The following is a 25152-nucleotide window of genomic DNA, read 5'->3' as shown; positions in this document are numbered from 1 at the left end:
ATAGATAGATATTAGATAGATAGATAGATATTAGATAGATAGATAGATATTAGATAGATAGATAGATAGATAGATAGATAGATAGATAGATAGATAGATAGATAGATAGATAGATAGATATTAGATAGATAGATAGATATTAGATAGATAGATAGATATTAGACAGACAGACAGACAGACAGACAGATAGATAGATAGATAGATAGATATTAGATAGATAGATAGATATTAGATAGAAAGATATTAGATAGATAGACAGACAGACAGATATAGATAGATAGATATTAGATAGATAGATAGATATTAGATAGACAGACAGACAGATAGATAGATAGATGGATAGATAGATAGATATTAGATAGATAGATAGATAGATAGATAGATATATAGATAGATAGACAGATAGATAGATAGATAGACAGATAGATAGATAGATAGATAGACAGACAGACAGACAGACAGACAGACAGACAGACAGACAGACAGATAGATAGATAGATAGATAGATAGATAGATAGATAGACAGATAGATAGATAGATAGATAGATAGATAGATAGATAGATAGATAGATATTAGATAGATATTAGATAGACAGATAGATAGATATTAGATAGATAGATAGATAGATATATAGATATTAGATAGATAGATAGATAGATATTAGATAGATAGATATTAGACAGACAGACAGATAGATATTAGATAGATAGATATTAGATAGAAAGATATTAGATAGATAGACAGACAGACAGATATAGATAGATAGATATTAGATAGAAAGATATTAGATAGATAGACAGACAGACAGATATAGATAGATAGATATTAGATAGATATTAGATAGACAGACAGACAGATAGATAGATGGATAGATAGATAGATATTAGATAGATAGATATTAGATAGACAGACAGACAGACAGACAGACAGATAGATAGATAGATAGATAGATAGATAGATATTAGACAGACAGATAGATAGATAGATAGATAGATAGATAGATAGATAGATAGATAGATAGATAGATAGATAGATAGATAGATAGATAGATAGATAGATAGATATTAGATAGATATTAGATAGATAGATAGATAGATAGATAGATAGATAGATAGATAGATAGATAGATAGATAGATAGATAGATATTAGACAGACAGACAGACAGACAGATAGATAGATAGATAGATAGATAGATAGATAGATAGATAGATAGATAGATAGATAGATAGATAGATAGATAGATATTAGATAGATAGATATTAGATAGATAGATATTAGACAGACAGACAGATAGATAGATATTAGATAGATAGATAGATAGATAGATAGATAGATATTAGATAGATAGATAGATAGATAGATAGATAGATAGATAGATAGATATTAGACAGATAGATAGATAGATAGATAGATAGATAGATAGATAGATAGATAGATAGATAGATAGATAGATAGATAGATAGATAGATATTAGATAGATAGATATTAGACAGACAGACAGATAGATAGATATTAGACAGACAGACAGACAGACAGACAGACAGACAGACAGACAGACAGACAGATAGATAGATAGATAGATAGATAGATAGATAGATAGATAGATAGATAGATAGATAGATAGATAGATAGATAGATAGATAGATAGATGAATCTAGTTCTTAAATCTATATCCATCTAATTTCTTTGGATATATTTTACAAAATGTGTCATTTTTTTGCAGCACACTTTATTTTATGTTTGGTGCTATTTAACATTCAATCAAAGAATGTTTGCAACAAAGTTCTCTTTTTCTCAAGACAACCATTCTAAAAGACAAAAAAAAAAAAAGGTATTCGCTATGCATGTAAGACCATTTATAATTATTACACATCAAAATCACAAATATGTTCCAAACTATGAGAACATTTTAACAGTGTATTCTTTATGATCAGACAAGAACAATTTCCTCATTGTGAGGAAACCCTTAATCATTTCTGCCTTGTGAAAACATTCTACCTGAAATCCAGTCGCGTTTCTTAACGTTCTCATGAGAACGACATGTAACATATTAACCAATAGCAACTCAACTTGGCTATCCATCTGTTCAGGATGTTTGGCCACTCATTCTACAATCTTCATGAGTTGTGGGATCATGGGAAGTCTTTTAAACATCTTTTAATGGCTGGACAAGCACCATTGGAAGACAGCATGACTCGTCCCACTTCTGTTAAAAGAGAAACAACTCATTTTGCATTGATGTTGTGCAATAGATAAAAAGATGTTTATCTGTATAAATTATGTACAGTATGATGTACTTTCATCATTATATGCATTATGAAACCCACACTATATATATAAAGCTTTGCTTATAAAAGTTAAGTAATCTAATATCCGTTAAAAATATTAAAATGACTTAGTTTTAGGCCCTGTTTACACCTGGTATTAAGATGCGTTTGGTCGATCGGATCACAAGTGGACGTCTCTAAATACAGTGGCCTGTTGCACAAAGCTAGCTGAGTTTCAGAGTAGGTTTAGAGTTGACAAAACCAGATAAATCCAACCTGGTTTAGATCAGGTTCAACTGGCTCACAACGCTCGCCGGTATAACTGTTCTCTGTCAACTCTGGTTTGAAGCCGAATGCATGATGTGAGTCAAAGAAATAGGCCTAATAATTGATATAGTTTCACAAAGAGCTCAAAAGAATACACATAAGCTTAATCTGTTTAAAAGCTTTATATATAATACGTGTATTATATTTATTTTAATTTAAATGCAACGTTTAATATTGTCAATTAATATAATAATTAAATGAATATATTGTATGAATTATGCATAATTATATAAATATAATAAATCATGTAATTGCTTTATTGCATCTTAACTCACAACTGATTGGTCTAATCCAGAATAAATCCATGTAGCGCAAGTTCCCATAGCAATGAAACCTGCTAAAAACCAATCCACCTCCTTGAGTTTCCTCAAACTAACCTTGAACTTACCTTGGAAGCAATTGAAACCGGCTTTGTGCAACAGGCCACAGGTGTAAGCAGGGCCATATTGTAAAATTGGATTCAATTGTGCTGAAGTACAGTCCAGCTAGTAACCCCACAACATTTTAGTCTTGATAAATTAACCTGCTACATGACATTTAAGCTAGATCTGGTCTAATATTTTGGGATTTGATTTGAACAACCACAAAACAAGGTGATATGAGATCTGATCTTACCTCAGTGACAGTATCATAATGTGGAGATCATCTGTGATTAACTCGTCAGGCCTGGAATGGTGGTCTGGTCTCGGCCTCTGTAAAACAGGACAACACACGCAACAATATGAAGCTCAAGTTTCAATAGGCAAAGAAAGACATCAAGATCAGCTGAAGGGGAAAAGAAAATGTCAAATCCCAAGGACAAATTCACAGGTGTAAGGCATCACAATTTCTGTAAAAAAGACACATTAGTAAAAGTTTCTTATGTACAACACAGGCTGTTGTTTTAGAACATTCTGGAAATCATTTCATTTGGATTCCTTGGGTAAAGTCCTGTTTTATGGGAAAAGTGTTCGCAAATATTTTCTATTAAATTATAACTACAACAAAAAAAGGTTTAATTTGAATTTGTCCTGAAAGTGCTTGCAAGGAAGCAAAAAAGGAACTGTTTTACGAATCGGCAATTCTGTACAAAAATGTACAAAATTAAAATGTAAGCATGAAGCTCTACCTCTAACATTAAGTCTAATACAAGTGTATTAATGACATTGTACAAATTCATCACAGTATGTTTTATTTCGCCAATGCGTAATTTAGTAAAAGGACCAATTGTCATGAGGGTGTGTTGAATTTCAGTGTGCTCATGGATGATCTAGCAAACACCTAGAGATTTTCAAACTAAGGATAAAGTTATTTATCAGTGAATAAAAAGCTGTAAATGTGTGTAAACGTTTAAAATGGAATTTGGTGGTTATATAATTTTGGAGAAGAAACCGTAATGGGAAATTTCAATACGGTTCTGCCTTGCAGTCACTAATTCGATGATCATACTCTTTAGTTTTGGTTAACATGAGGATGTGAAAACCACATGTGTCCTAATCAGAAAAGATGCCTGCGCTTCAGCCCACTGTTGGAAGATGCAACACTCACAGGCCACTTTATTAGGTACATCTTGCTAGTACTAGGTCGGACCCCCTTTTGTCTTCAGAATGCCTTAATTCTTAATTCACAGATTCAACAAGGTGCTGGAAACATTCCTCAGAGATCCTGTGCGACGATAGCAGATTTGTCGCCTGCACATCTATGATGTGAATCTCCTGTTCCTCCACATCCCAAAGCTGCTCTATTGGATTGAGATCTGGCCATTTGAGTTTATTGAACTCATTGTCATGATCAAGACACTGGTTTGAGATGATTTGAGCTTTGTGACATGGTGCGTTATCCTGCTGGAAGTAGCCATCAAAAGATGAACACTGTGGTCATAAAGGGATGGACATGATCAGCAACAATACTGAGGTAGGCTGTGGAATTTAAATGATGCTTAGTTGGTGCCAAGAAAATAATCTTGGCACACACCATTACACCACCATCAGCCTGAACCATTGACACAAGGCAGGATGGATCCATGCTTACATGTTGTTTACACCAAATTCTGACCTGACCATCTTAATGTCGCCGCAGAAATCCAGACTCATCAGACCAGGTAAAGTTTTCCCAATCTTTTGTCCAATTTTGGTGATCCCGTGTGAATTGTAGCTTCAGTTTCCTGTTCTTTGCTGACAGGAGTGTCACCGGTGTGTCTTCTGCTGCTGCAGCTCATCTGCTAGAAAAGGTTTGTGTGTTCAGAGATGCTCTTCTGCACCTCGGTTGTAACGAGTGCTTATTTGTGTTACTGTTGCCTTTATATCAGCTGGAACCAGTCTGGCCATTCTCCTCTGACCTCTGGCATCAACAAGGCATCTTTGCCCACAGAACTGCCGCTCACTGGATATTTTCTCTTTGCCGGACCATTCTCTGTAAACCCTAGAGATGGTTGTGTGAGAAAATCCCAGTTGATCAGCAGTTTCTGAAATACTCAGACCAGCCTGTCTGGCACCAACAACAATGCCACATTCACATGCTTGGTCACTTAAATCACCTTTATTGCCCAGCCATAGCCATATCACCCTGTAGCCCAAGACTGGTTGAGCATTGAAACTAGCAGGGTTGAGCCTGGTCAGTACCTGGACTGGAGACCTCCTGGGAAAACTAGGTTGCTGCTGGAAGAGGTGTTAGTGAGGCCAGTAGGTCTGTGTGGGTCCTAACGCCCCAGTATAGTGACGGGGACACTATACTGTAACAAGCCTCCTTCGGATGAGATGTTAAACCGAGGTCCTGACTCTCTGTGGTCATTAAAAATCCCATGGCACTTCTCGTAAAGAGTATGGGTGTAACCCCGGTTACACCCATACTGGCCTTTATCAATCATGACCTCCGAATAATCTCCATTCTTTGAATTGGCTCGATCACTCTCTCTCCTCTCCACCTATAGCTGGTGTGTGGTGAACGCACTGGCGCCGTTGTTCTGTGGCTGCCGTCGCATCATCCAAGTGGATGCTCACACCGGTGGTGTTTGAGGAGAGACCCTTGTGGAGAGAATTTCCGACATAATTGTAAAGCGCTTTGGGTGTACAGTAGTACACATTAAAACGCTATATAAATGCCTCATTCATACATTGATTCATTCATTCATTCTAAAGCTCATTTTGAACTTCAGCAGATCATCTTGACCATGTCTGCATGCCTAAATTTATTGAGTTACTGCCATGTGATTGGCTGATTAGATATTTGCCTTAACGAGAAGTTGAAGAGGAGCATCTAATAAAGTGGCTGTTAGTGTATATTGACTTTCAGTAAATGAGATACTGCAATCAATGTATGCTGGACTTTAGATTTTTTTGAATTTTTCTTGAATAAGTTTTACTTGTGGAGGCTCCAGTTGTTAATCCAGTTGGGCTGGAACAGAGACATCTGATTGTTCAGTTAATGAAAAGATACTATCCCAAAGATAAAAGGCACAGAATGAAACTAAGGAATGAGATGTATATGTAATGTATATCTAATGAGAGTTTAAAAGTGTGTTCATAAATGTGTTTAGAACAGAATCACATGAAGAATAGACTGGGAAGCAAGAAAAGATTATATAAATTTTATGCAAACCAATTTTGTAAATAACTCGTATTTCAAATTAATTGAATAGTTTGCTTAAGAAAGATATTATATAAGACACATGTCAAATTAATTCATATGCTTTTTTCGCACCAATGTGCCATTTAAAGGAATTTCTTCTCTTAGTTTGTAAAAACAGATGAAAGTTGCGTTAGCATGGAACTGAACACTCAAACTAATTTTTTGTTTGTTCTTACAAACTGAAGAACTTGGTACTGGACCTGGAACATTCCTAACATAAGAAATAAAGAATTTGCATTTGGTATGTTGATATCTATTTGTCTAGTCAAAATTTCAAAGATAAAGTAAATTGTATATCTTGTCTTTGGTATCTTTGTTAACACAACAAATGATTTAACTGCAAAGAAATCTGAAAATCTGACGAAAAAAGACCTGCTTACACTAGAGTTAGTGTCTTTCTGGTCCGTACACATATCCTGCACATAGATAACAAGAGAGAAATGATGGCATAAAGAAAGGCGAGCACCCCCACGAGGCACACTAGGGAAAGAAAGGGGTCTACTGACACGGAGACCAGCTCTGCACATCTCTCCCCGATAAATTGCCAGAATTTACCTACAGGACATCTAAAAGGTTCAAGAGAGACAGTTAGAACATGTACAATGGAGGTTTTATTATTAAAGGGTTAGTTCACCCAAAACAAAAGTCTGTAATTAATTACTCAAACCCGTAAGACCTTCGCTCATCTTCTGAACACAAATTTAGATATTTTTTATGAAATCCGAAAGGTTTCTGAATCAGCCATAGGCAGCAACGTCATTGCAACTTTCAAGTCCCAGAAATACGTAAAGTCGGCATTCTGGCGTAGAAGTAATTCATGACAGAAATTTCATTTTTGGGTGAACTAACCCTTTAAAGAGATCCTTCACAGCTATACAGCAGCATCCCTCTGCTTGCATATTTAAAACATTTAAAGAAATTACCACAAAGCATAAGCAAAACTACTGGAGTTCTGGAAAAATGTTTTCACTATAAATGTATTAAACAAGTTAGCCAGCATAGAGTCAGAAACTTGATTTACCTAATTAAGGTAAAAACAAGCATTTTATTAAATTCCGAAGCAAGTTGAGTTGAATTTAGATTGTAGAATTTAACTGTTTATAGCTATATATGATTGTTCGCTGAGGTACCTGCAAGCGGCACCATGCCCTGGTACAATCTCACACTCTCCTCCATTGAGACAGAAATCAGGCTGAACCACACAGAGGCTCTGACATGGCAGTCCTTCCAGCGTTACGTAGCCTGGGTCACATAAACATTGTGCTTCCTTTGTCCAGAAGTTCACCACGCACTTCGAAAACTCGTTGCAGGCAAGAAACTTGCAAGGGTCACCTTGATCAGCTAAAATGAAAGAACAAATTAGACTCATCTCAGTTGTATCAATTATTTACCTTCTGTGAGAAATTCTGTACATGTTTCTGATTTCCAGACTGACTGATCCAGTTTGAAATCAATAGTAATGGATGCTTACAAAGGTAAGACTCTTACCTGGTTCTATGTCTAGGGAATGGCTGTCAATCTCTATGTCCAAACCCTGGGCTGCAGCATCACAAAACTCCTCCAAGACATGCTGGACAGCCTGAGTAATGTTGTACGGCACAGACTTGGCAAATTTCACCTTGCTGTTGACCACCACACTTCCATTTCTGAAGTTAAGGATCTCTAACTGCTTAAAGCCTGTTAGGTTAGACTGTAGATATGGAAGTAGCTGTGCAACAGAGAAGACAAAAGCATAATTTATGTATGTTCACCATACAAAAATCACTGGACAATTACAGGAGTTAGCAGAAGGACCTTTTATTAACCTAAGTGATAACCTTGAAAAGGAAAATACCATGCTGCATAGTATAAACTGTATACCGCCTCATGTTCTTAATTTATATAGAGAGTATGCAACGATAAACATTACAATAAAGCTGCAATGTGCTACATTATTGTGACAAGATCCATCTGTGTTGCATGGTAGTTCAGCAAGTGGTGTCCTGTAGTCATCATGAACAGATGAATAAAAAAAAATGTTATAGTGATGTTGCTTAAATGAATCAAGAAAATAAAGAGTTGTATGTTCTCTCACTGTAAAATCTCACTGCTCGCGACAATCAACAGAAATCAACATCTGAAATAGCTGCACCTACCAGTTCAATAAATCTGTTTTCCAAAGATCGGTATTCTGTTGAGCTCTTATTGAAAAGATCTTCAGAGAACATCATGTTTGTGACACGCAAACTGAAAAACACAATTAGTTCCTTGCCTTTGCTCGCTGTGGTCATTGAGGGAGTTGTGAAGTACGTTAGTGATGGCACTTTTGTTGTCTCCAAGGGATATCCTTCATTTGGAAAAGAATATGCATTGTCATAACTCAAGAGGTCAATGGTCTCAGTACTTACTACATCTATTTGGTCTAACTCCGTGGCTAGGTCTTTTAAATCAGTAAATGGGTCCTCAGTTTCCACATTCAGCACTTTGTCATTTTCGGACTCTTTAAATACAACGTCCTGGACAACAGTTGATTGTCCATTTTCAGTTGGTGAATCATAATCCTGTTCCAAAGATGTCGGAGTAACGATTGATACATCTGTTAGGACTACTTCAAAAAGATCATGGCCTGCAGGTGCAGTTGTCCAAGGTGTATCCGTTGCAAGTATATCAATGGGCAGTGATGCATTTTCTTCCTCTTGTTCTATAAGGACAACCTCTGTCTTAGTGTCTTCCTCTGGGAAATCAAAAATGACAGGTTCGAAATTACATGTAAAATGTAAAATAGTTATTTATGTGGATCAATGTCACTGTCCAGCAATCTTAATTCTCCTAACCCCGATAGATGTAGCAAAAGACTTCCACCTAAAACAGTTCCTGTCACTTCTGCACTCAGGTATCTTTTCCTTCTTTAGTCGTTTATACTGTCTTAACTTATATTTAAATTAAAGACCCTGTAAAGTTCTGTAATCAGATCTGCTATTGGAAACTTGTATGGATGTCTCCAGTGTTTCAGATGATACCCAAAACTTTGGCTCTTTGAAAAGGTTCACATGGGAATATGTATGGCAAAGGTAATTCTAAAAATCAGTTTGCCAAACATTTTTATTGAGTAACACACAGCATATCTCACCTATATCCGTGAGATGTGGCTCCTCAGTATCGCCAACAACAGATGGTAAGTCCTCATCTTTCTTCGAAGCTGATTGTGTGACCATTTCAGATAGAGATTCTGAGGCAGTTGATACAGTAGGGTGAACATCAGCCACTTCTGGTTTTGTGGTGGTGTCCTCGATAACCATATCTGGTATCTCAAGAACTCCCTCAGTAACCTCAGTTTTGGAGTTTGGATCCTCAAGCCCAAAGTCTTCCACATATTCAGGTTTACCAACGTCCATTTCTGGTTGAACACTGTCAACTGGCACAAAGGGCAAATTATCACTTACAGGTTGGTAATAGTCAATGTTCTCAAAGTAAATTTCTGTCACAGAAATCTCTTTTGGTATAATCTTAATCATCTGTGCAGGAGGTTCTGTTGAACCTTCAGTAGGTTTGGGGACTTCACTTGCCACATCCACATCAGGCTCTTCAGTTTTGATGCCTTCCTCATATTCTACCACATCAGAAGACTTTGATTCATCAGCTTCTCTCTCAGGTTCCACCACCTCACCCTCTTCTTCAAGTTCTGTTAAACGAGGTTCCTCCTTGGGTTGTACTGCCTCAGTTCCTGGGTTTCTAGTTACCTGAACATCCTCCTCTTCTCTCACTTTAATCTCCTCGTCAGTTTTATGTTCTTCAACGTCTTCTTTTGATTCTATAAGGACCTCTGTTTCTTCCTCTAAAACTTTTCCCTCTCGTTCTGCTACTTCATCCTGTTTAGTTGATTTTCCAATCCAATCTTCATCTGGTTCTGGTGCTACGGTCGTTATCACAGGTTCTAATGTGCTATACTCTGAATGAGATTCTGTTACCATAGTCACTTCAGGTCGGAATACCTGATCTTCTAAAACAACAGTATCTTCAATTACTCCATCAGATCCAGTCACTTCCACAGTTTCTGTTGTCACAACCTTTACCTTGGGTAAATCAACCTCAGACTTAGTTTCTTCCACTGGTTCAGCCATCACCATTTTGGTATCTTCCTCCTTTAGTACAATTACTGTGTGAGGCACCTCTGGAATTTCATTAGAATCTGTAACTTCAGTTATTGGATCAATTGGTTCAGTTGAAGGTTGTAGGGTGATGGTGAAGTCGGTTGTGACAGCCAACTTTGGTTGTTCAGACCCAAGACTTACGGTTGTAGCGGTGGTGAACAAATTGTGCGTGGTGGTTACTGGGTTAAACATGATATCATCTTCTGGTATTGTGTTTTGACTAAAGTCACTCTCGGGTGTAGGTTTCTCTGTAGTTATAGGCTGTTCTCCACTCGAGGGGAATGCTGAGATAGCAGCTGAAGATGTTGGAGCCAGATTGTTGTCTTTATCAACAATAACAACTGGTTTGCTGTCATCGTCAGCAGGAGCTTCCTCTACTGGTGGAACTTGAAAAGTTTCTTTTATGAGCTCACCAGTTTCCCCTTTAATAGTTTCAAGCTGGTGAATAATGACTGCCTCATTCTCAGGTTCAACTGTTGATTTTGTTGTTGTGGTGCTGTCTGTGTCTACAGTTGTGTGTAAAATGGTCTCCAAAACATTCTCATCGCCATCTGAGGGAAGAGGAACTTCAACCTTCGTTTCTTTTGTTGGAAAACTGAGGTCACCATATGAATCTCGATCAGAGGACTGCAAATTAACAGATGTACAATTATGTTGTTGCATTTAAAGATGTTATGCTAGTGTTATACTCTGTAAAATAGTAAAAAAAACCATGAAGCACAAAAGACTTAAAACAGGCAGTTCTGGTCCTGTTTGCTGATACAGCACTTCAGTCATGCTAAAACATATATACGCTAATGCCTTCACACATACTGCTCTTTATATTACTATTATTATTAGTTTACATGTGAAGAAATATATCTTCTAGCTGATGACACTTTTAAGGTTTTAATAAAAAACTGGTTTTATATTTTTGGAGTGTCTATTTAAACCAAGTGCAAATAGCCCGCCTTGTTGGTCGTAGAGGCTATTTCCACTAACTCCGCCCACCATTGTCTAATTGAGCCAGACAAAACTACAAAAGAAATCCTGCTAATAATAGGATCAGTGGTGTGAGACTTAGGCGGGTGGCGTTAGAGGCATTCATTTAAATACAAATTAAGAAAATATTCAAAAAGTGGAAATAAAGTGCTCAACGGGTAATGTGTTTATTTTGTAGGTGTAGGGGAGGGCTTTAGGGATATTAATGTCCCAACAAGGCTGCAAAAATAGCATCTAGTTTACAATTAGAGTAAATAACATTTAGCGTTACCTGCACTTAGTGCAAAGAAACTACTTTATTGTTGCTGTTTACACTTATTTACACTTTACACTTTATTTACACATTTGACACTAAATGGCATCTATCGCTTATTTGGAAGCTGTTTTTTTAAAACAATAAAGCACTTGAGGTTGTTCTATATTGTCAATACGGAAGTAGTTTCTGGTAAGGGTGTTGCGATTGATTGGGCGCCGATAGCTATTGGCCGATAATAGCTTTATATAGTTTGATCGGTGGGAAAGGCAGATCAGAAAACTTGCAAGACAATTTTTTATGCGCAGCTAAAATTGCTTCACTACATTCACCAGTCTGGCAGTTCTACCAGGTGTATGAAAAGGACATTTGCAACGTCTTTTTGCGGACAGCAGAGACAGCAAGAAACTAGGGCTCTGCGATTTTAGTAAATTACTTTCCTTCACAGCGATGTGCTTTTGTTCCTCCCTAAAAGCCCAAACTTCCCAAAAATCCAAATCACAGTTAAGAAGGCGGTCGCAGCACACAAACCCAAGGATTTTACTGAACTGGAGGCCATTGCTCATGAGGATGAGGAATGGGCTAAGATTCCTCAGAAACTCTGCCAGAAGCTGGTGTCTGGTTATAGCCCGTTTGCAGCAGATCATAACAGCAAAAGGGTGTTCAACTAAGTACTGAAGATGCTTGCCATGAAGAGGTTGAATAAATTTAAGACTGCAGAAATCATAAAGTTGCATTTTAAGTTGACAATTGAATTACTTGAAACATTTGTTGTGTTGAGCTATTTCAATTACTGTTGTTTGATTTTACAAACAACAAAAATGAAATTGTCAATAAACCTGATTTGCAATGGGAGTTGAATAATTTCAATTACAACTGTATATTTAACTTATACAGTGTAGATTATGCAGTGTTGTTTTACATTTTATTACTTTCTGTTGATAAAGACTGTTCTGTTTTTTTTTCATAGGAATGCTATATTTGTTAAGCTCTAAGTTGTTCCCAATCACTTCTAAGAGAGGGAATGGAATATGTTGCTTACCAAGTAATAAAGAGTTGTCAATTCATGATACTTTCTCATATCTTAAATTGTTCTATAAATGCATTGTTGTTAATAATAGTATTATTTATTTCAGTAATCGTATCGGCCAATACTGCTGCCATTGATCGGTGATCGGCCCCAAAAATCCTGAACGGAGCACCCTTAGTTTCAGGCATTTTTTGTAAGTTGTGCCCCTTTATCCATGTCGACGATATAAAATGGTCTCTTGTGCTTCGTTTAATTATATGACATTAGTCACCTCAGTTACTATGTCTTCAGAAACCTCAGTGACAGGCGTTCTGGTTGAGGGTTGGTCTTTGCCTGATGAGAGAAAATTTGTAGACAACTTGTAAAAACTGTAATGAACTTGTAAAATATAATTAAACAAAACTTTAAAAAAAAAAATGCATTGTACATGGAAATGCATTTTTATTTGTGCTTGTACCTGTCTCAAATATCAGTGAATTAAGATCAAGAAGAGAGGTCTTTTTGCTCAGTGCTTTAACTATCATGTCCTTCAGACTTGGTCCTGTAGATGAAACAACTGTGCCAAGACTTTCATCAGCAATGGTTGGTACAATAGTCTCAAAAACAGCCGAGTAGACTGCTGATATTCCTCCAGCCCTGGAGAAATGGAGGCAATATGCATTTACATTTATTTATGTAGCAGATGCTTTTATCCAAGCAATAACTGGATAATACTAAAGTTGATTCTACACAGCACATTATATACATATGTAACTTTTACCCTTCAGGCTCTTCCGCCTCGCTTGCATGTAAGAAAGATGTAAAGTAAAATGCAACAGAGAAATCAGATATACACAAACACTTCCCTGGTGAAATATGAATAGCTAATGATGGAGCTACAAACACAAATGTCATTGTGAATGTTATCATTATTTTCACATTAGCAACAGACCTCAGGCAATCAGTTGGTCACTGCTGTTGTAATAAGGAAAGTGCAACACATTCTCATCCCAAGGCGTCATCTAACTGACACTTTTGACCATGCGTCAACATGCCGACGCACATGGTACACTTTAAGCGTCAATATGAGACGCTCATCCTCAGGATAGGGTTAGCGTCGGCATGTTGACGCATGGTCAAAAGCGTCAGTTAGATGACGTCTTGGGATGAGAACGGGCTGGAAAGTGACTATGACTATGATTTTTTAGTACACCTACCTAATTCTTAACACGTGGACATCCATAAATCCAGGTAGGTCTTTGAAAACGTGTTGCATCTGCAACAAACAGACAAGTGTGCAGTTTAAAATGTTGTTATGGAAGCCTGTTTACACAACTGAATAAAACATTAAAAAAAGGTAGTAGCGACTTCTCGCAGTTCTGACTTTATAACTCGCAATTTTGAGTTTACATCTCACAATTCTGACTTTTTTCCTCAGAATTGCAAGATAATGTCAGAATTGTGAGCTGACTTTTTTTCAGAATTTACTATAGGACTTTATTATAGTATCCTATTGCGAGTTTATATCTCACAATGCTGAGGAAAAAAGTCAGAATTGTGAGATAAAAAGTCACGATTATCTTTTGTATTTTTTTTTTATTCCATGGTGGAAACAAGACTCAATAGGTTGCCCATTATATACATTTAGGCAAATGTATAAACCAATACCACCAGATAGCACAATCCATCATTTTCAAGACTGAATAGAAGGTCCTTCAACAGATTCACAAAACGTTACATTTCCTACAAACCCTTCTGTCCCTAGATCCCTCAGTCTAACCCTGGTGAAGCCTCTTAATCCGTTGAAGCTTTGATTCCTCAAAACACTGAATGGTGGATCACTGTTTGGTCATTTTCACAAACCTGATCTTGAAGATGCTGTGACAGGTCATGGTACTGAGGTGAATCGGCAACTCTCAGTATCTCTTGATACCCGTGGTCCAACAGTGTAACGCTGAACTCTATGACATGATGTACTGGCTGCTCTGGAACCACATTGTGAAGATCCAACTCCTGAAAATATAGCACAAGAACTATTAAACAAGTACTGCAACAACGTATAACCTGCATAATTCCCCAAAAGGTTTAGGCAACTTTACAGGTTAAATAACAAATATTTTAATTGAAGTATTCATGCAAGTGCTGAAATAAGATACTTTGTCATACAGGAATAGCACACATTGTAAATTGCATTACCTAAAGTTAAAGAAGCTCAATTGTAGACCCGTAATTTCTTAGTAAAGCAGTCAAATGTCAAAGATTCATGATCTCCACACTCGAAAATATTGCTTCAAAGTTATCAAAGGCAATCTTGTTCTCTACTCTGGATACATGTTTTGGTTTCTGGCAGATCTCTTTATATGCCAGTTGTGAGACACTGACCACCTTTATCATCGCAATTGGGTATTTTTGGGGTGAATTATCAATGTGGTGGAAAGGCATCTACATCTCAAATTAATTCAAATAACACACTAGAGTTGTGTGGGGTGGAGTTAAGTGCAATCGTCTGTGACATCACAGTTATGTTGCATTGTGTATATGGAGCTGCCTGAATAGACTCAAAATTGAGGGGTTGAGGGTCTATCCATATAAACTTTCCTTATCCACTTGAAGTGGAACGCACTTCAAAATGGAGGATTGGTTTTCCCAAGGGAAAGTACTTAGGGAAGATTGTGAGTGTATGGCTGTGTTTAACTCCACTTTTAGACATTTACTCACCGCCATATTTTCGTTTTTAAAGTTTACTTGGACCGACTCTCAACCCCTTGATTTTGATCCAAGGGAATAAGTCCACTCTATATGTACTCAGATCCATAGACCGCAATGCAACAGGATTGTGACCTCACAACAGCAACTCGCAGTGCTCTCACTTAATTTACCCAAGGGCGCAGGGTTCTGCCAGTAGTGGGCACTCGTGCAACGTAAACAATGATGTACATCCGAGTGAACATCAAGTCGGAGGAAAGTTAGCGAGGGTAGAGCATAAAAAATGGACTTAAATGCAGCCGAGGTCTAAAAGCGAAGCGGAACACAACTCGGCAATCCTGAAAACCCTAGCTGGATCAGGTGTGTTTAATTGGTGTTGAAGTTAAGCTCTGTAAATTGACCCATCCTCCACCACCAGCACCCCTTATTTCCCACAGACAGTTGAGAAAGCAGTGTATACCTAATATAGCTACAGGGTGAATCCTGCACAATTTATGTTGCAAATCCGTACTACCTTATCTGTCTTAGAAGTTAAGCTTAAGCTAAGGCTTATCGGCCTGGTGGTCATGGCCCACGGTCATGGACAGCAGAGCAAAGGCTGCTTATAAATAACATTTTGTAATGATTGAAATACTGTCACTATATTTTTAAAGGGAATTTCTAGCAACCACTGCTTCCAGTTGTTTAATATGAAAATTAAGTATATGAAGTATGTTAGACAAATGTGCTCCAGACCTGTGAGGCAGTAGAGGTGTCTCTTGTAGTGCGGATAGTAGTAGATTCAGCTGTGGGAACAAATTCATGTACTGCTGCTTCAGTCAGGACTTCCTCTGAACCTGAACAACAGAAATTGAGCTTAGTTAAATTTACCAAAATAATGAAAACTTCTCACAGAAGAGAGACCAAAAACAATTCAACTATACCTTCCATTTCTTGTGCTTCAATGGTTGCTGGCTCTTCACTTATATTTCTATAAAATTAAATTGAAAATGTATCATGATATTAAAATAATCACAGTTCATAATTTTTGTTATAGGTGATTTGGAGCTGTTTTCAGGATATGAAATTATATGCCGTCTCACCGTTCTAATGTTTCACTATTCTTATTCAACCTCTGTAAAGAAAATGAAAATCATTACAAGAGAATTTTGATTATTACATTTTTGGCCATTGACTAAAAACACTCGAAAAATGGTAACCAAAAAATTGCATCTTTTAAATTTACTGGATTCAAGTAAAAAAAAAAAAAGTTGAATATAGATTAATCTACCTAACTTTTATGGCTAGACATATCTCTTTAACGTAATCATTTCAGGTTAAAACTTTTAAAAGTGTACACAGCTAAAACTCTCCTGGGAGTTTATTTGGCTCCACACTCAAGAGTTGGCTCCACACACTGTTAAAGTTTTAAAATATGAGTGTATTTTATATTTTAAATAATTGAGTGATGATTGGCCATTATTAAAGACACCTGATGTTAACAAACAGAATCACCAAAGGAGAAAATCACAATTGGCAAGTCACCATTATTGTGATCGGTGTTTGCTTTAGTTGAGCCAAGACCCTTAAATTATTAACATTAGATTGAGTTTTGCTCTTGTAACTTATAACAGTTAGATGATCAAAGAGAAAATGTGATCTGGTGGTGTTGGTTGTGTTTTGACATAATTATCATTTGACCTGAATCACCGTACTCATATAGAGTTAGAATTATATTGTTGATTACAGCATCCCTGTGATTCTACAGCATAAGATCAAGCTTTTTAAAATAATCCAAAGGATTTCTTAGAAGTTGATCTGAAAAAAAACAGATTCTATAAAAACTTTCATGTAGGCACACACATACATCAAGAATCAGCGTATGAATCTCAACAATGGTGACAAACCGCATATTCAGATAAACAGATCAACTCTGAATATTCGAAAACAAGCGACTAAAAAGTCACATGAAACCAGCAGAAATAAAAGAAAATATATTAGGAATAAACTAAATGACTAAGACAATTCAGGTCCTAATTTAATCATACCGTAATGCATGATGGGAGCCATGAATGAGTTTTGATTGGTGGCACCCAGAATGCACTGCAACATGCTTTATTATTGTCACCACTGTTGAGATTCACAGGCTGATTCTTGATGTCAGTGTGTCTAAATAAATAAATTAAATCAAAGTTTTTGTCTTAGAACAATTTTTAAGAAGTCTGTTTGATTGCAATGCTAATGCTATTATGCTGTACAATGACAGTGCTGCTATAATCAATAAAGAAAACCTAGATCAGAGATTAGGCTCCAAATGTGTTTTTGAGTTATGTCAAAAACACAACCAACACCATCAGATCACCATTTCTATTTGTTCATGTGGCTGTTATAATTCAGTTACAGCCAAACAAAATCTAAAATTCAAAATTTAAGGGACAAAAGCCCAACTAAAACAAACACTGATGCCCATAACGTGGTCAAATTTAGATTTTCTCCTTTGGTGATTCTGCTTGTTAACATCAGGTGTCTTCAATAATGCTCAATCATCATTCAAAAATCACTTAATTATCTCTTTACTTTAAACTTTATAACTTTAACACTCTTCAGTGTTCATTTAACACTCATATTTTAACGCTTTAACACTCTTGAGTGAGGAGCCAAATAAACTCCCAGGAGAGTTTATTTAACACTGGAGTTTTTGCTGCACACACACACACACACACCAGTTTTATGACATCTTTTGACTATATAGTATTGTGTGCATTTTTGATTAGTTTACCCTGTAGACCATGTCTACGTGTTCCTGCGAATGGCTGAAATTCATGGCAAGATCTGAGATGCACAGGGAGTTGTGCTGGCATGTGTGGACCCATGTCTGGTACTCCGAGTTGCTGGGAATTCTGTCCAAAAAGATCCGGAAAGCCTCCCATACAGCCTCCTGGCAAACTGACAATGTCAATAAATAAATAAGTGTTCAAATGATCAATTTTACTCTAACCTTTAATTTACTTTAATCTTTCTGGATCTGTTTTGTATATTAAAATACATTTTTCTGTATTGCTGAATTGCAGTCAAATATAAATCAAGACAACAGATCAACGGGTGTTTCATTAATTCATATTAGACAATTTCTTATATAATTTTGACTAATTATGCCTGATTATTTTCTGATATATTGTACATTTTCTCTCAACTTACTGGATATAGTTCTCTAAATTTGAATGTATATACAGGCTACATTTATTACAATTTATTTTGGATATATAAAAGAGGGTTATTTAAATTTGAATTTAAATTCATATGTTGAATGTCTCCGTCTCACACACTTGCCTTGTGCTGCGTCCGAATTCACATACTGTAAAATGGGTACTATATTTGTTTTAAAACTTGCTTTGTGACCATAAAAAAGTATGTACTATATACGATGAGTGTGTTGTGTAGTATGAATGAAAATCAGATGTAGTACATCCGCCATGTTGTCACTGTCATGTGACCTACGGGCCACGCCATCAGTTGTGTCGCTTCACTACCATTCACTCATGGGATAGTAAAGTGTCCATTGGATGTGCAATTCAGAATCTCTGCAGTAGTAAGTAATCCGGGTACTTTTCGCCTGCTGTTTTATGAACATTATTAATTGAGAAGCTCACATACTGTTTTTTGCCTACTATATAGTTGGGGGTGGAAGTCTCTGCTAATGAGCTGACGATCTCAATCAGGTGTGTTAGATGACGGAGACATCCAAATGCTGCGTCCCAATTCAGAGGCAGCATCCTTCGAAGGCCGACTGCGTCACGACGAAGGCTGTCCCAATTCGAAGGCTCCTCCAAATGCATCCTTCGTTTCCCGTGAAATGAAGGATAACACCGATGGATCCTTCTTGGCCTTGCCTACCCCAGAATTCATTTCACACCAGTGACAACAGAATTGTTTGGAGAGAAATTGCCAAATTATACTTTTAAACTTAAGTATTGGGTTTCAACTTACTCAAATATCTAATGATACAAATGTAAAAAGAAAAAAGAATCGAAAAAAGAATACGTTCAAATGTTGACATATCTTACTAAGATGTGATTATTATATATAGTAAATGGACCATGGTGAACACATTTAGACAGTTTGTGAACTCTGTCAGACAGTTTAACATAACTTTCAGAAAAGTCTTGTACAAACGTTACTGCTGCTCATCAACGGCAGCTGTCAAAGTTGTCATACATTAGTCCATATTTGAGCTATTGAAAATTATTCTGGCAAAAGAGTCCTGGATCTTAAACTTTCTATACATATCACGCCAATGGATCCTCAAAGGGTAACACTGTACATTCTCATAGACTTTTTCTGATGTTACATCAACCATACAGTTTTCACTTTTTGATCTACTGAAATTATTTCTGGCCATGAGTCATCAAAGAGTAACAATGTGTTCTCATAAACTACTTTAGATGTTACATCAACAAGAACAGTCCTCCGTAGGTTAGACCATCCCATTTAACAAGGCTCAGTCCAAACTTCGCAGCCTTCGAAGGATGCTGCCTCTGAATTGCTACACAGCCAAAATGTGCAGTGTTGGGAAGGAGGGGCATCCAGGAATAGAGTTGATAGCCACTGTACTAAACAAAACCATTGATGCATTTGAAAGGGTTAAAGGAATAGTTCACTTAAAAATGAAAATTCTGTCATCATTTACTCACCCTCAAGTTGTTTCAAACCTGTATGGATTTCCTTTTTTTGCTGAACACAAAGGAAGGTATTTTGAAGAATGTCGGTAACTAGACAGTTGATGTACCATTGGCTTCCATTGTAGGAAAAACAAACCATATAGAAGCCGGGGTCCATCAACTGTTTGGTTTCCGACATTCTTCAAAATATCTTTCTTTGTGTTCAACAGAAGAAAGAAATTCATACAGGTTTAAAACAACTTGAGGGTGAGTAAATGATGGCAGAATTTTTATTTTTAAGTGAACTATCCCTTTAACCCTTCTAACAGGGAAGATGTTTATTGTACATAAGTTTGAGAGTTACCTCTCAGTGTGTAGAATGTTCGATGGCTGGCTATGACCTCTCTCATTGTCTCCTGTGGACATACTTTCACCTCCGAGTGGAAGAAATCTGACCTCCTGACGCGATGCTTTTCCATTTCAAATATAGTTCTGACCCCTGAATTCTGCTTTGGTGCGTTTTGGTTTGTTAAGCTGCTAGCATCAAGAGTCTCTAATGGGTTTAGCCTTCTTCTGTCTGAAAAAAAAAAGTAAATTAAAAATAAAAGGTTAGTAACTTCATTGTAATTCAGCCCTCATGGACTTTCAAGACAGTCATTTCTTTCCAAAACTAGCATAATCTGCAATGCTATGCTTTGTTTCTGCACTCATTTTTGAAGGACATTAATGTTTGTTTGTTTTTTTGTGTGCAAAGGGCAAGCAAATTTACATTTTGAAAAATAAATCTGGAACTGTACGCTTCCACCTATATACATTCTTTCTGCCATTTTGATTTCTAAGAAACTTACTTTGAATTTGTCTTAGGCCATTTTTGCAACAATTTACTAAAAAGAAAATCTGTATATCATAGAAAAGCTAAAAGCAGTATATTTTAATGCATGGCACATGACTACTTGTTGACATGTATCTAGTGAATATCTAGAGTACACAAAACTTAATTGTTTGGTGATACAAAAAAAACAAATACAAAAAAAAACATCCTTAACACATTTGCTTCTGTAGTCATTTGTGTGGCTACATTTGTGTGTTTCTTATAAAACATTAAAACACTTAACACAAGTATATGTTCTTTATCAAAACATCATTTTGGTTGCACTCTACTACGCATTGAATAACACTTTGCTTAGGTGTGTCCAGTAATTTCACATCACTCGAGTATCATAATACACGTCCAGAAGTGCCACCTCATGTTTGACTGTTACACTGCACTGCACACTGTAGCAGAAATCACCCATTCACACACAACACGTATACTGGAAATTCTGTCCTCATCTACATCTTGTTGTAAAATTTGACTTTGTTACCTTGAATTCCTGTGACGGACAGTATAAAGAAGAAGAGTGTGAAGAGATGTCCACTTTTCAAAGACATGCTGACTTCAAGTCGTACATCTAACCCAATGCTGTATTAAGACAGAACAAGACTCCAGGTGCTAAGTCCTTTTTCTTGGATATATCCATCAGAAGCTGGAGAAGCCATTATGGTCCCTGAGACCTTGCTGTCAAGCACCGAGACCTAAAAATGGAAATGAAGAAACCTGGAAATTGAGACGGACTTTCAGTGTCTCACAGAAAACAACACTGTGAATGTAAAAAGCAGAAAGAGAGAAAGCAGGCAGGGAGAGATGATAGAGATGCAGTATTGGTGAAGAGGCGTGACATTGTGTGACAGATTACAGTAAAGTAGTTAAAAAAGCAAGATCTGTTTCTGGAATAATCTGATTATCTGATGCTCAGACATAATCCTGCTTTACCCGTGGCCCACCCACCTCATCCAATTACTGGCTTTTCCATTCAAGCATCTGTCAGCTGCAGTGCCAGATCAATCAGCAGCACCTCATGAAGTAACAGTGTGCATGCCTCACATATCAGTGCGTGTGTGGAGACGAGAGCTGCGGATGATTGATGCATACTTGCTGGGTTTGTCCATTCTCAAAAATGGATGTCCGTTCTTGGGATCACCTGTACTGGCCGTTTGAAGCCTGTTGAGTCTGACTGCTTTTGAACTATGACCCCTGTGATAAAAAGCCCAAAGCCTTGGCATCAGACGAATTGCATGCTAATTCACTGCTGTTTTGTCAGTCCACCTCACATCTAATCAACTATGTTGTTTGTGTAAATGTGCACATTCGATCATGGTAGATTTGTCAGGTCAGTAAATGGTTTGTATAAAAATTTGCATTGTATTAGAAAATAATCATTCATCTCCTTCATCAAAGGTGCAGACTGGAGAGTATTTCCGGGAACACTTCAAATGACGACAGAGATGTTGCGTCATCAGATGCTGAGGATGTCTACGTGACTCCAGGGTTACACTGACTTTAATTGGCTCTGATGCTAAAAAAATATTGTGTAATCTACAGCCCTGTCATAACCCCAATAATATATAGCATAAAACGGAGTACATAAAACTTAGAATAAAACTACAGATTCCTTGCAATTGTCTAACAAACAAATTAATCTGTCTGTTGATTTAACCCTACTATGTAAACAGAATTCCTGATAAAGGGCTTTTGTAAAGAGGTCTGATCCGATTGAACTGTCTTGTTTTGATGACTGGAGAGCGGATCACTGACTGGCGAATGCTTTATTGTTCAATCCACTTGAGAGTCCTTCAAGTAAGATACAATTGTGTGTAGTATATCCACTATACCGTTTAACAAATTTGGAATCCCTTGCTTAGACATTTGCATGTTTTTGAAAGAAACCGTTTCTTCTGTTCACTAATGCAACCAGCTACAGTGAATTTTTAGTACTGTTTAAAATAACTTTTCTTATTTTTCCATTTTTATGATGCCAAACCCCATTTTCAGCAGCCATTAAGTTATAGCCATATAAGGCCTCCTTATATATTCAGGCCAACCTGTACATGGAATTACTTTTTCAACTGGTTTACTATGTTCCATTAAAGTTTTACAACCACAAAGTTCCACAGTACAAATGTCAACACTAAGCAAAATTGTGAGCTTCTGCTATCTCTCTTTAAAATAAATAACACTTGCTTTCATATTTTGTGTGCATTCATACATGTTTAACGTACTCGGTTACTAACGTAACCTCGGTTCTCTCTAGAGAGGGAACGAGTACTGCGTAATAGCTTACGCTAGGGGAAAAACTCTTTTCCACGAGATATTGAAGCCAAAAATTATCCTTAATTTTGTATTAATGTAAAACGCTTTGCAGCAGCAAGCAGACATAGGCGAAACAGCTCGCGCGCCTATTGGTTGCTCTGCAGCAAATGCAGCAGCCTATCGAGAGAGACCTCACCCTATAAATATGCTCGTTAGGCTGGTACAAGCTGGTTTTTATCGCTGAAGCGAACCAGAGCGTATTCCAAGCACGGCAAGATACGCAGTACTCGTTCCCTCTCTAGAGAGAACCGAGGTTACGTTAGTAACCGAGTACGTTCTCTTACGAGAGTATCTCTCGTACTGCGTAATAGCTTACGCTAGGGGAACACAATGCAACACGCCGTGCGTACAGGGATCCAACACCAAAGTCCCGGGGGCCGAAGCCCAGGGCTCATGTAGTGCATAATCACCATAAACTCACATAGAGTGGAGGAAGAGAGGCTGGAAGCGTCATTCCCTATAAAAAAGCACCCAGCGGGGCTATCATATGACAATAAAACGCGCAGCCAGGGTGAAAGCTTTCAGCCTGATCTGGGTGGCCATAAATGTGTCAACACTCATGGGGCTGCAGTAAACTCAGCATCTGGGCCGCACAGCGGGGCAGATAGCACTGAATTTTAGACCGCCAAAAGCTTAGCTTGTAAGGCGGGTACCTCCAGGTTATAGTATTTTATAAATGTAGACGGCGAGGCCCAGCCCGCGGCCGTACAGATATCTTGCAGGGAAACCCCGCTCGACCACGCCCACGAAGAGGCCACGCCTCTCGTGGAGTGCGCTCTGACACCCAAGGGGCACTGTAGGCCCTTCGCAGAGTAAGCGAGCGCAATGGCATCCACTATCCATCTGGATAGGCTCTGTTTTGAGGCGGCGAGTCCCTTGGAACGCCCGCCAAACAAAACAAAAAGCTGCTCCGTCTGTCTGAAAACAGACGAGCGTTACACATAAGCTCTCAATGCCCTGACGGGGCAAAGGAGACTCGCATCCTCCTCCTCACTGAGAACCGGAAGGGCGGACAGGGAAATTACCTGGGCCCTGAACGGTGTATTGAGGGATTTCGGGACATACCCGTGCTTTGGTTTGAGAATGACCTTCGAGTCATTAGGCCCAAACTCCATACACGACGCGCTTACTGAAAGCGCCTGTAAGTCCCCTATGCGCTTCACTGAAGCGAGACCCATGAGAAACACTGTTTTGAACGACAGGTGTTTCATGTCCACCAGCTGGATTGGCTCGAACGGGGCGCCTTTCATGGCCTCCAGGACCGTGGAAAGGTCCCACGTCGGGACTGAAGGGGGCCTGGGAGGGTTCAGCCTCCGAGCTCCCCCAAGGAAACGCACGACTAAGTCGTTTTTCCCCAGCGACTGGCCAGACACCGGTTTTGCAAACGTTGCTATGGCCGCCACATATACTTTGAGCGTGGATGGGGTCCTGCCCTTATCCAGTAGCTCTTGAAGGAAGGAAAGCACTTCCAAAACCCCGCATTCCACAGGTGAAAAGCTCTGGGCTTGACACCATGCAGAGAAAACAGACCATTTCGAGGAGTAGAGCCGCCTGGTAGACGGAGCTCTAGCCTGCGCGATCGTGTTTAACACTCCTTCTGGGAGGCTAGCGGGTACCCGTTGATGGCCCATGCGTGCAGGGACCACAACTCCGGGCGAGGGTGCCAAATCGAGCCCTCCGCCTGAGAGAGGAGGTCTCTCCTCAATGGTACAGGCCATGGGGCAGTGCTGGTCAGCTGCATCAGGGCAGGGAACCACGTCTGGTTTGTCCAGAGCGGAGCTACGAGCAGCACTGGGCATCCGTTCTCCCTGATTCGTTCCAACACCTGAGGCAGGAGCGAGACAGGAGGAAAAGCATATAGGGGGCAGCGGGGCCAAGCATGAGCCAGCGCGTCCTTGCTTTTCGAGAAAAACTCCGGGCAATGAGCGTTTTCGTGGGACGCGAATAGGTCCACCTGTGCTCTGCCGAACGTTTTCCACAGCAGCTGGACCGTCTGCGGGTGCAGCGACCACTCCCTGCTGGAACATTGTTCCTGGACAGTCTG

General features: G+C 38.3%; 1 protein-coding gene across 1 annotated transcript; it reads right to left on the bottom strand.

Annotated features, from left to right (window-relative positions):
* Positions 1–1709: 1709 nt before the first annotated feature.
* LOC130083121 (interphotoreceptor matrix proteoglycan 1) lies at positions 1710–21578 on the bottom strand. The gene is made up of 18 exons (XM_056248161.1): positions 21283–21578; positions 20283–20495; positions 18040–18206; positions 16364–16395; positions 16205–16251; positions 16017–16117; positions 14439–14588; positions 13793–13851; positions 13357–13377; positions 13054–13232; positions 12868–12929; positions 9312–10959; positions 8338–8915; positions 7691–7910; positions 7333–7543; positions 6583–6768; positions 3212–3288; positions 1710–2208 (listed from the first exon to the last, which is right to left on the bottom strand). The coding sequence occupies exons 1-17, from the start codon at positions 21347–21349 to the stop codon at positions 3249–3251; spliced, it is 3981 nt and encodes a 1326-aa protein (XP_056104136.1). The 5' UTR covers positions 21350–21578; the 3' UTR covers positions 1710–2208; positions 3212–3248.
* Between the last annotated feature and the right edge of the window lie 3574 nt (positions 21579–25152).

This window comes from Rhinichthys klamathensis, unplaced genomic scaffold, assembly GCF_029890125.1.
Source record: "Rhinichthys klamathensis goyatoka isolate OS25496 unplaced genomic scaffold, OSU_Roscu_1.1 h1tg000001l_1, whole genome shotgun sequence".
In the NCBI taxonomy this organism is placed as follows: Eukaryota; Metazoa; Chordata; class Actinopteri; order Cypriniformes; family Leuciscidae; genus Rhinichthys; species Rhinichthys klamathensis.
The sequence above is the reverse complement of the archived record's forward strand: the minus strand, read 5'-3'. Positions and strand labels throughout refer to the sequence as shown.